Source organism: Heptranchias perlo, chromosome 4, assembly GCF_035084215.1.
Source record: "Heptranchias perlo isolate sHepPer1 chromosome 4, sHepPer1.hap1, whole genome shotgun sequence".
Taxonomy (NCBI): Eukaryota; Metazoa; Chordata; class Chondrichthyes; order Hexanchiformes; family Hexanchidae; genus Heptranchias; species Heptranchias perlo.
Genome location: NC_090328.1, coordinates 103,658,466 through 103,670,208, shown reverse-complemented (window position 1 = coordinate 103,670,208; position 11,743 = coordinate 103,658,466). Strand labels below are relative to the sequence as shown.

At 59.0% G+C, this 11,743-nt stretch overlaps 1 protein-coding gene across 2 annotated transcripts in view; it reads left to right on the top strand.

The window, feature by feature from the left end:
* The first annotated feature begins 6,906 nt into the window (after nucleotides 1-6,906).
* The window catches only part of rcl1 (RNA terminal phosphate cyclase-like 1), a 28,054-nt gene continuing 23,217 nt past the window's right edge, over nucleotides 6,907-11,743 (top strand). For both annotated transcript variants that reach the window (XM_067983427.1, XM_067983426.1), the window contains exons 1-2: nucleotides 6,907-7,075; nucleotides 9,999-10,070. In XM_067983427.1, coding sequence (XP_067839528.1) covers nucleotides 6,940-7,075; nucleotides 9,999-10,070 — 208 coding nt within the window. In that variant the 5' untranslated portion in view covers nucleotides 6,907-6,939. The remainder of the gene's footprint in view (nucleotides 7,076-9,998; nucleotides 10,071-11,743) is intronic.

Here is an 11,743-nt window from a genome sequence, read left to right as displayed (position 1 = left end):
TGGGGGGGGTGGGGCTTGAGTCTGTCCTGTCCCGGGGGGGGTGGGGTTTGAGTCTGTCCTGTCCTGGGGGGGTGGGGTTTGAGTCTGTCCTGTCCCGGGGGGGGGGGGTGGGGTTTGAATCTGTCCTGTCCCGGGGGGGTGGGGTTTGAGTCTGTCCTGTCCTGGGGGGGCGTGGGGTTTGAGTCTGTCCTGTCCCGGGGGGGTGGGGTTTGAGTCTGTCCTGTCCCGGGGGGGGTGGGGTTTGAGTCTGTCCTATCCCGGGGGGGGTGGGGTTTGAGTCTGTCCTGTCCCGGGGGGGGGGGTGGGGTTTGAGTCTGTCCTGTCCCGGGGGGGGTGGGGTTTGAGTCTGTCCTGTCCCGGGGGGTGGGGTTTGAGTCTGTCCTGTCCCGGGGGGGGTGGGGTTTGAGTCTGTCCTGTCCCGGGGGGTGGGGTTTGAGTCTGTCCTGTCCCGGGGGGGTGGGGTTTGAGTCTGTCCTGTCCCGGTGGGGGGTGGGGTTTGAGACTGTCCTGTCCCGGGGGGGTGGGGTTTGATTCTGTCCTGTCCCGGGGGGGGTGGGGTTTGAGTCTGTCCTGTCCCGGGGGGGGGGGGTGGGTTTTGAGTCTGTCCTGTCCCGGGGGGGGGTGGGGTTTGAGTCTGTCCTGTCCCGGGGGGGGTGGGGTTTGAGTCTGTCCTGTCCCGGGGGGGGGGCGGGGGGTTTGATTCTGTCCTGTCCCGGGGGGGTGGGGTTTGAGTCTGTCCTGTCCCGGGGGGGGGGGGGGGGGGGGTTTGAGTCTGTCCTGTCCCGGGGGGGGGTGGGGTTTGAGTCTGTCCTGTCCCGGGGGGGTGGGGTTTGAGTCTGTCCTGTCCCGGAGGGGGGGTGGGGTTTGAGTCTGTCCTGTCCCGGGGGGGGGTGGGGTTTGAGTCTGTCCTGTCCCGGGGGGGGTGGGGTTTGAGTCTGTCCTGTCCCGGGGGGGGTGGGGTTTGAGTCTGTCCTGTCCCGGGGGGGGGGTGGGGTTTGAGTCTGTACTGTCCCGGGGGGGGTGGGGTTTGAGTCTGTCCTGTCCCGGGGGGGTGGGGTTTGAGTCTGTCCTGTCCCGGGGGGGGGGGGGGGTGGGGTTTGAGTCTGTCCTGTCCCGGGGGGGGGGGGGGTGGGGTTTGAGTCTGTCCTGTCCCGGGGGGGGGGTGGGGTTTGAGTCTGTCCTGTCCCGGGGGGGGGGGGGGTGGGGTTTGAGTCTGTCCTGTCCCGGGGGGGGTGGGGTTTGAGTCTGTCCTGTCCCGGGGGGGGTGGGGTTTGAGTCTGTCCTGTCCCGGGGGGGGGGTGGGGTTTGAGTCTGTCCTGTCCCGGGGGGGGGTGGGGTTTGAGTCTGTCCTGTCCCGGGGGGGGTGGGGTTTGAGTCTGTCCTGTCCCGGGGGGGTGGGGTTTGAGTCTGTCCTGTCCCGGTGGGGGGTGGGGTTTGAGTCTGTCCTGTCCCGGGGGGGTGGGGTTTGAGTCTGTCCTGTCTCCGGGGGGGGTGGGGTTTGAGTCTGTCCTGTCCCGGGGGGGGGGGGGTGGGGTTTGATTCTGTCCTGTCCCGGGGGGGGGTGGGGTTTGAGTCTGTCCTGTCCTGGGGGGGGGGGTGGGTTTTGAGTCTGTCCTGTCCCGGGGGGGGTGGGGTTTGAGTCTGTCCTGTCCCGGGGGGGGTGGGGTTTGAATCTGTCCTGTCCCGGGGGGGGGCGGGGGGTTTGATTCTGTCCTGTCCCGGGGGGGTGGGGTTTGAGTCTGTCCTGTCCCGGGGGGGGGGGTGGGGTTTGAGTCTGTCCTGTCCCGGGGGGGGTGGGGTTTGAGTCTGTCCTGTCCCGGGGGGGTGGGGTTTGAGTCTGTCCTGTCCCGGGGGGGGGGTGGGGTTTGAGTCTGTCCTGTCCCGGGGGGGGGGGGGGTGGGGTCTGCGTCTGTCCTGTCCCGGAGGGGGGGGTGGGGTTTGAGTCTGTCCTGTCCCGGGGGGGGTGGGGTTTGAGTCTGTCCTGTCCCGGGGGGGTGGGGTTTGAGTCTGTCCTGTCCCGGGGGGGGGGTGGGGTTTGAGTCTGTCCTGTCCCGGGGGGGGTGGGGTTTGAGTCTGTCCTGTCCCGGGGGGGGGGGGGGTGGGGTTTGAGTCTGTCCTGTCCCGGGGGGGGGGTGGGTTTTGAGTCTGTCCTGTCCCGGGGGGGTGGGGTTTGAGTCTGTCCTGTCCCGGGGGGGTGGGGTTTGAGTCTGTCCTGTCCCGGGGGGGGGTGGGGCTTGAGTCTGTCCTGTCCCGGGGGGGGGTGGGGTTTGAGTCTGTCCTGTCCTGGGGGGGTGGGGTTTGAGTCTGTCCTGTCCCGGGGGGGGGGGGTGGGGTTTGAATCTGTCCTGTCCCGGGGGGGTGGGGTTTGAGTCTGTCCTGTCCTGGGGGGGGGTGGGGTTTGAGTCTGTCCTGTCCCGGGGGGGTGGGGTTTGAGTCTGTCCTGTCCCGGGGGGGGGTGGGGTTTGAGTCTGTCCTATCCCGGGGGGGTGGGGTTTGAGTCTGTCCTGTCCCGGGGGGGGGGGTGGGGTTTGAGTCTGTCCTGTCCCGGGGGGGGTGGGGTTTGAGTCTGTCCTGTCCCGGGGGGTGGGGTTTGAGTCTGTCCTGTCCCGGGGGGGGTGGGGTTTGAGTCTGTCCTGTCCCGGGGGGTGGGGTTTGAGTCTGTCCTGTCCCGGGGGGGTGGGGTTTGAGTCTGTCCTGTCCCGGGGGGGGTGGGGTTTGAGTCTGTCCTGTCCCGGGGGGGTGGGGTTTGAGTCTGTCCTGTCCCGGGGGGGGGGGGGGGTGGTGTTTGAGTCTGTCCTGTCCCGGGGGGGGGGGGGTGGGGTTTGAGTCTGTCCTGTCCCGGGGGGGGTGGGGTTTGAGTCTGTCCTGTCCCGGGGGGGGGGTGGGGTTTGAGTCTGTCCTGTCCCGGGGGGGGTGGGGTTTGAGTCTGTCCTGTCCCGGGGGGGTGGGGTTTGAGTCTGTCCTGTCCCGGGGGGGGGGTTGGGGTTTGAGTCTGTCCTGTCCCGGGGGGGGGGTGGGGTTTGAGTCTGTCCTGTCCCGGGGGGGTGGGGTTTGAGTCTGTCCTGTCCCGGGGGGGTGGGGTTTGAGTCTGTCCTGTCCCGGGGGGGGGGGGGTGGGGTTTGAGTCTGTCCTGTCCCGGGGGGGGGGGTGGGGTTTGAGTCTGTCCTGTCCCGGGGGGGGTGGGGTTTGAGTCTGTCCTGTCCCGGGGGGGGTGGGGTTTGAGTCTGTCCTGTCCCGGGGGGGGTGGGGTTTGAGTCTGTCCTGTCCCGGGGGGGTGGGGTTTGAGTCTGTCCTGTCCCGGGGGGGGGGGGTGGGGTTTGAGTCTGTCCTGTCCCGGGGGGGGGGTGGGGTTTGAGTCTGTCCTGTCCCGGGGGGGTGGGGTTTGAGTCTGTCCTGTCCCGGGGGGGGTGGGGTTTGAGTCTGTCCTGTCCCGGGGGGGGGGGGGGTGGGGTTTGAGTCTGTCCTGTCCCTGGGGGGTGGGGTTCGAGTCTGTCCTGTCCCGGGGGGGGTGGGGTTTGAGTCTGTCCTGTCCCGGGGGGGTGGGGTTTGAGTCTGTCCTGTCCCGGGGGGGTGGGGTTTGAGTCTGTCCTGTCCCGGGGGGGGGGGGTGGGGTTTGAGTCTGTCCTGTCCCGGGGGGGGTGGGGTTTGAGTCTGTCCTGTCCCGGGGGGGGGGTGGGGTTTGAGTCTGTCCTGTCCCGGGGGGGGGGGTGGGGTTTGAGTCTGTCCTGTCCCGGGGGGGGGGTGGGGTTTGAGTCTGTCCTGTCCCGGGGGGGGGGGGTGGGGTTTGAGTCTGTCCTGTCCCGGGGGGGGGGGGTGGGGTTTGAGTCTGTCCTGTCCCGGGGGGGGGGGTGGGGTTTGAGTCTGTCCTGTCCCGGGGGGGGGGGGGGAGTGGGGTTTGAGTCTGTCCTGTCCCGGGGGGGTGGGGTTTGAGTCTGTCCTGTCCCGGGGGGGGGGGGTGGGGTTTGAGTCTGTCCTGTCCCGGGGGGGGGGTGGGGTTTGAGTCTGTCCTGTCCCGGGGGGGGGGGGTGGGGTTTGAGTCTGTCCTGTCCCGGGGGGGGGTGGGGTTTGAGTCTGTCCTGTCCCGGGGGGGGGGGTGGGGTTTGAGTCTGTCCTGTCCCGGGGGGGGGGGTGGGGTTTGAGTCTGTCCTGTCCCGGGGGGGGGGGGGTGGGGTTTGAGTCTGTCCTGTCCCGGGGGGGGGTGGGGTTTGAGTCTGTCCTGTCCCGGGGGGGGGGGTGGGGTTTGAGTCTGTCCTGTCCCGGGGGGGGGGGGTGGGGTTTGAGTCTGTCCTGTCCCGGGGGGGGGTGGGGTTTGAGTCTGTCCTGTCCCGGGGGGGGGGTGGGGTTTGAGTCTGTCCTGTCCCGGGGGGGGGGGGGGGGGTGGGGTTTGAGTCTGTCCTGTCCCGGGGGGGGGGGTGGGGTTTGAGTCTGTCCTGTCCCGGGGGGGGGGGGTGGGGTTTGAGTCTGTCCTGTCCCGGGGGGGGGGGGTGGGGTTTGAGTCTGTCCTGTCCCGGGGGGGGGGGTGGGGTTTGAGTCTGTCCTGTCCCGGGGGGGGTGGGGTTTGAGTCTGTCCTGTCCCGGGGGGGGGTGGGGTTTGAGTCTGTCCTGTCCCGGGGGGGGGGGGGGGTGGGGTTTGAGTCTGTCCTGTCCCGGGGGGGGGTGGGGTTTGAGTCTGTCCTGTCCCGGGGGGGGGGTGGGGTTTGAGTCTGTCCTGTCCCGGGGGTGGGGTGGGGTTTGAGTCTGTCCTGTCCCGGGGGGGGGGTGGGGTTTGAGTCTGTCCTGTCCCGGGGGGGGGGGGGGGTGGGGTTTGAGTCTGTCCTGTCCCGGGGGGGGGGGTGGGGTTTGAGTCTGTCCTGTCCCGGGGGGGGGGTGGGGTTTGAGTCTGTCCTGTCCCGGGGGGGGGTGGGGTTTGAGTCTGTCCTGTCCCGGGGGGGGTGGGGTTTGAGTCTGTCCTGTCCCGGGGGGGGGGTGGGGTTTGAGTCTGTCCTGTCCCGGGGGGGTGGGGTTTGAGTCTGTCCTGTCCCGGGGGGGGTGGGGTTTGAGTCTGTCCTGTCCCGGGGGGGTGGGGTTTGAGTCTGTCCTATCCCGGGGGGGGGGGGGGGTTTGAGTCTGTCCTGTCCCGGGGGGGTGGGGTTTGAGTCTGTCCTGTCCCGGCGGGGGTGGGGTTTGAGTCTGTCCTGTCCCGGGGGGGGGTGGGGTTTGAGTCTGTCCTGTCCCGGGGGGGGGGGGTGGGGTTTGAGTCTGTCCTGTCCCGGGGGGGGGTGGGGTTTGAGTCTGTCCTGTCCTGGGGGGGGGTGGGGTTTGAGTCTGTCCTGTCCCGGGGGGGGGGGGGGGTTTGAGTCTGTCCTGTCCCGGGGGGGGTGGGGTTTGAGTCTGTCCTGTCCCGGGGGGGGGTGGGGTTTGAGTCTGTCCTGTCCCGGGGGGGGGTGGGGTTTGAGTCTGTCCTGTCCCGGGGGGGTGGGGTTTGAGTCTGTCCTGTCCCGGGGGGGGGGTGGGGTTTGAGTCTGTCCTGTCCCGGGGGGGGGGGTGGGGTTTGAGTCTGTCCTGTCCCGGGGGGGGGGGGGGGTGGGGTTTGAGTCTGTCCTGTCCCGGGGGGGGGGTGGGGTTTGAGTCTGTCCTGTCCCGGGGGGGGTGGGGTTTGAGTCTGTCCTGTCCCGGGGGGGGGGGTGGGGTTTGAGTCTGTCCTGTCCCGGGGGGGGGGGTGGGGTTTGAGTCTGTCCTGTCCCGGGGGGGGGGTGGGGTTTGAGTCTGTCCTGTCCCGGGGGGGGGGGGGTGGGGTTTGAGTCTGTCCTGTCCCGGGGGGGGGGTGGGGTTTGAGTCTGTCCTGTCCCGGGGGGGGTGGGGTTTGAGTCTGTCCTGTCCCGGGGGGGTGGGGTTTGAGTCTGTCCTGTCCCGGGGGGGGGTGGGGTTTGAGTCTGTCCTGTCCCGGGGGGGGTGGGGTTTGAGTCTGTCCTGTCCCGGGGGGGGGTGGGGTTTGAGTCTGTCCTGTCCCGGGGGGGGTGGGGTTTGAGTCTGTCCTGTCCCGGGGGGGGTGGGGTTTGAGTCTGTCCTGTCCCGGGGGGGGGTGGGGTTTGAGTCTGTCCTGTCCGGGGGGGGTGGGGTTTGAGTCTGTCCTGTCCCGGGGGGGGGGTGGGGTTTGAGTCTGTCTTGTCCCGGGGGGGGTGGGGTTTGAGTCTGTCCTGTCCCGGGGGGGGGGTGGGGTTTGAGTCTGTCCTGTCCCGGGGGGGGGTGGGGTTTGAGTCTGTCCTGTCCCGGGGGGGGTGGGGTTTGAGTCTGTCCTGTCCCGGGGGGGGTGGGGTTTGAGTCTGTCCTGTCCCGGGGGGGGTGGGGTTTGAGTCTGTCCTGTCCCGGGGGGGGGGGTGGGGTTTGAGTCTGTCCTGTCCCGGGGGGGGGGGGTGGGGTTTGAGTCTGTCCTGTCCCGGGGGGGGGGGTGGGGTTTGAGTCTGTCCTGTCCCGGGGGGGGTGGGGTTTGAGTCTGTCCTGTCCCGGGGGGGGTGGGGTTTGAGTCTGTCCTGTCCCGGGGGGGGTGGGGTTTGAGTCTGTCCTGTCCCGGGGGGGGGGTGGGGTTTGAGTCTGTCCTGTCCGGGGGGGGGGGTTTGAGTCTGTCCTGTCCCGGGGGGGGTGGGGTTTGAGTCTGTCCTGTCCCGGGGGGGGTGGGGTTTGAGTCTGTCCTGTCCCGGGGGGGGGGTGGGGTTTGAGTCTGTCCTGTCCGGGGGGGGGGGTTTGAGTCTGTCCTGTCCCGGGGGGGGGGTGGGGTTTGAGTCTGTCCTGTCCCGGGGGGGGGTGGGGTTTGAGTCTGTCCTGTCCCGGGGGGGGGGTGGGGTTTGAGTCTGTCCTGTCCCGGGGGGGGGGGGTGGGGTTTGAGTCTGTCCTGTCCCGGGGGGGGTGGGGTTTGAGTCTGTCCTGTGCACCACGTGCTCTCCCGGTCAGAGCTGCAGGAAGATGGCGAGGAGCGGCCGGGCGCTGCGCTGGGAAGGTTCCCGCTCCCTGCGGATGAGGCTGGTGCTGTCGGCCCTGAGCGGGCGGGCCGTGCGGATCACGGCGATCAGGAGCCAGGAGCTGAACCCGGGCCTGCGGGGTGAGTGTGCGAACAGGCTGGAGGCAGACAAGGCACGGACGGGTCTCCCCTCCCTCCAGCAACACGCACTTACTATTTAAAGTTATATTTGTCGCCCAGTTTACCGAATGCACTGACACACGTCGCCATCCTGTATCTTTTCTTTGCAATTCACTTTTTTTTTGCATTATCTGCAATGTTTAATGCATTTGTTTTGTGACTGTGGAGTGTGTTTGCTGACGGTCCATTGCAACCTAATGCCTCGTGATCTTTAACTTCGGGAGGGAGGGGGGGGGGTCTGGTTTTTAAAGACAAATTTAGATTTTTCTTCGTGCAAAGAAAAGTTTGCATCTGAATTAAACCCCCCCCTCCCCCCTCCCCCCTCCTCCTGATTTCTGTTTAGTTTTAAACACTGGGAATGTGTTTTTTTTGTTGCCTTATATCGGTTAGGAGAACGCACACTAGCAGGCTGGTGTCGCTGTGTTTCTGGCAGACCTCCCATCTGTATCTGTGTTTTGTTTTATTTCTTGGACATTTTGCGAATGGACTTGCGAAGTGTTGTTTTTGCTGTCGAGAGGGAGGGATACGTGTTTTTTTTTAAATGTTCATTTATTAGCTTCCCTGCCTCTCTCAAACTAGGCTGGATTCTTGGTGCATTTTAGTCACAGGAGGTTGCAACATCTAATCTTACACGTGTCTCCGACAGCTTCCTGGCACGAGTTACACAGACCGCAGCAACATTAAAAATATATATAGTCGGGGGGGGGTGAGGATATTGAAAGGAAGGAGCTTCCTCAATGCAATTTAAAAACTTCATATTTTCTTTTGGTGTCAATTCTATCTGGTTCCCAGAAAGCCCCCCCCCCCAATACTTCAAGGACAAGAGCAGCAGGCACATGGGAACACCACCACCTGCACGTTCCCCTCCAAGTTACACACCATCCCGACTTGGAAATTTATCGCCGTTCCTTCATCGTCGCTGGGTCAAAATTCTGGAACTCCCTTCCTAACAGCACTGTGGGAGAACCGTCACCACACGGACTGCAGCGGTTCAAGAAGGCAGCTCACCACCACCTTCTCAAGGGCAATTAGGGATGGGCAATAAATGCCAGCGATGCCCACATCCCATGAACGAATAAAAAGAAGTGTCCCTGTCCTGGGTTAATTTTGGCGTTCATGATGCGGAGACTGATGAGGTTTCTCCATTGTAAGGTGTATCAGTTTGTCGATGCTTGTCTCCTGCAATCCCTTTTATTTTGTTTGTGTGGTGGGGAGGGAGGAAATACTGAACTAATTTTTGATAGTGTTGCCGTAAGCATTTCAATGAAGTCTAACATTCACACTACGTCTGCTTAAATCATAGAATACAGCACAGAAGGAGGCCATTGTACCTTGCTGTGTGCTCACTTGACTGCTCCATTTCCTTTAAAGGGAAACAGTGCTATCATCGCACTGAACACTTCATTAATATATGCAACAGAAATAATGTTCTAGTAACAAATAAGGGAATCTGATGACCTTGCCTACTGTGTGAAATTGTTTTATGGCCCCTCTATGATCCGGGGACTCGTGTAATGGCTTAAACTGTCGAAACCTCCACCCCAAGCAATACAATTAGATAGAGATTTTGTCTTTCAGGATTAGAAAGTGTCTAGAAATTATATTTTGAACTATATATTGGCCAGGGTGAAGCACTGGTTATGGTGGGGGAATTTTTGATGCGATGATTTAATAGTATCACACAAAGTATTGGCACAACTTTAAAATCTGTTGGTTTAAATGTAATTTCTTCCCACAGCACATTGGTACCAAAATAAACCTGATGACACTTGAGTTTAGAGTTATTTTTTTTGAAGTCCACTTGATTTGTTGAGAGTCTGTGCTGGTCTGAGTGAGAACCATTTGCGCTTGTCACAATATTACAACCAGAATCTAATGCTGGGTTTACACTGCACCTTTGACTGGGGCATTGGAAATCTTGCACTGGACCAGTATCTAAACGTATAGCAACAACTTGCATTTATATAGCACCTTTAACGTAGTAAAACGTCCCAAGGCGCTTCACAGGAGCTTAATCAAACACAATTTGACACTGAGCCACATAAGGAGATAGTAGGACAGGTGACCAAAAGCATAGTCAAAGAGGTAGATTTTAAGTAGCATCTTAGAGGAGAGAGAGGCGGAGAGGTTTAGGGAGGGAATTCCAGAGCTTAGGGCCTAGGCAGCTGAAGGCACGGCTGCGAATGGTAGAACGATTTAAAATCGGGGATGCGCAAGAGGCAAGAATTGGAGGAGCGCAGAGATCTAGGAGAGTTGTAGTGCTGGAGAAGGTTACAGAGATAGGGAGGAGAGAAGCCATGGAGGGATTTGAAACAAAGGATGAAAATTTTAAAATGAGGCATTCCTGGACCAGGAGCCAGTGTAGATCAGCGAGCACGGGGGTAATGGTACAGTATAAAGCTTCTGACACTGGTTGGATTGGTGTTGGCGAACCTCCAAGAAATGGTGTGTTCGGGCTTTGCTGGTTGCCAGTATAAATAGTGGTGCAACATCTAGCCTCTTTTTTAAAAAACAAAAAAACAAGATGACCCGTATTTGAGTATTTACTGATCAAGGGAGTTGGCTGACTTGTGTGCTGTCTTGGTCAGTCAAAATCTCACTGGCAGCCAGAGGCCTGTAAGCAACACTTTGTGCAAGACTTTAAACGTGCACATCTTGCACTGTGTGCGTTGGGAGCAGGCCGTGTAAACACAGCTCCCTGCTTACACTGCTACAGAAACACTAATAGTTGCTGTGTAAAGATCAGAGTTAGTGTGCCTTCAACTGTTGCAAACAACTTTGGCAAAGAAGGATTTTCTTAAATTCTAGAATGGAAATGAAATTGCTGACATGTTTTTACCGTATCTAGGTGTCTTTATATGACTTCCTTTCCTTACATTTACAGATTTCGAAGCCAGCTTCATTCGGTTGATGGACAAAGTAACAAATGGATCCCGGATTGAAATAAATGAAACTGGTGAGTTCTTTATAAATAAGCAGCTATGGTCTTCAGCTTGAGCTGCCCTCTGGACAGTATGGGGTTCCTGCTAGCATGTGGGAGATTTTACACTGAAATCTGGCCAGGTATCTTCAGAGAAAAAAAAGTTATTTGCTAGTCTTTTTAATATGTCATCTATGAAATCCTACAAAGAACGTTGTAACTTTGTAGCAAGCATGGTCAGTACGTGAAGTAATATTATGTACCAGTGCTATTTTTAGCCTGCGTATCTATCTCCGATAAATGGTAGCGCAAGGCTAAATGTGGATTGTCCAAACACTGAATTTCGAGGCCCTTGTGCATTCAGTTAACAACAGTGTGCAACTTTGCTCATAAAAACACTTTTTCAATATGAGTCATTAATAAGCTTTGACTTTGCTCTTGCATTCCCCGTTCCTTTCCTCTGTCTTGTCGGCCTTGTCTCAGTGGTAGCACTCTCGCCTCTGAACCAGGAGCTCATAGGTTCAAGCCCACTCCAGTGACTTGAGCACATAAACTAGGCTGACACTTTAGTGCAGCACTGGGGGAATACTGCATCATCAGAAGTGCCACCTTTTGGACAAGATGTTAAACTGAGGCTCCACCTCTCAGGTGAACGTAAAAGATCCCGCTATTTAGAAGAGCAGGGGAGTTCTCCCTGACCACTATTTATTTATCCCTCAACCAAAACCACTAAAACAGACTATCTGGTCATTATCGCAGTGCTGTTTGTAGGACCTTGCTGTGTGCAAATTGGCTGTAAAGCACTTCGGGACATTCTGAGGTCGCGAAAAGTGCTATATAAATGCAACTTTTTTCTTCTTTACTGTAAGTGCACTACAAAAGTAATTCGTTGGTTGTGAAGTGCTTTGGGACATTGGATATCAAGGTGCTATAAAAATGAAAATTCTTTCTTGCTTTCCTTCCCCATCTGGTTTGGTGTCCACTCATTGCCCACAGCCCTGGCTTTTCATATGTAATGAGTTCTATAAAAACATAAGTTGCTGTTTTCCTGTTGGGGGAAAAAAACCTCTGGTGATAAACTTACTTGACTTGATTATAATATTTATAATCTGTGAATGAGCTTTAATTTACTTCTTCAGATGTTATCTGTCTTAAGCTATATTAGGCCTGTTGCATTTGGGTACAGTTGATCCTGTACTGCGTAAGAACAAGATGCCATATCGTGTTGTCAAGGTTGATTGTTAAACTGCAGTCTATTTAAAAATGTTGTACTGAACTTGTTTTTCCAACAAAAGCAATAACTGTTCAATTCTGATAGCTCTTTGAAGCAGTTTCGATTGTGCACTCTTGTGGATGATCCATTCGTCTTGTTGCCCTGCAGGATTCTGAGAATAAGAATATATGATAAAAAGGTTTGTCGGCACATGTAATATTCAAGAGATGGTACTGCTTTTCTTCTCTTAAAGAAAGAACTTGCCTTTATATAGCGCCTTTCACAATCTCAGGACGTCCCAAAGCAACTTGGGGCATAACAAGACCTCATAACATCCCAAAGCATCTTACAGCCAATCAGATCAAAGCTCTACAGTCGTGAATGGTGGTGGACAATTAAACAACTAACGGGAGGAGGAGGCTCCATGAACAGCCCCATCCTCAGTGATGGCGGAGCCCAGCACATGAGTGCAAAAGACAAGGCAGAAGCGTTTGCA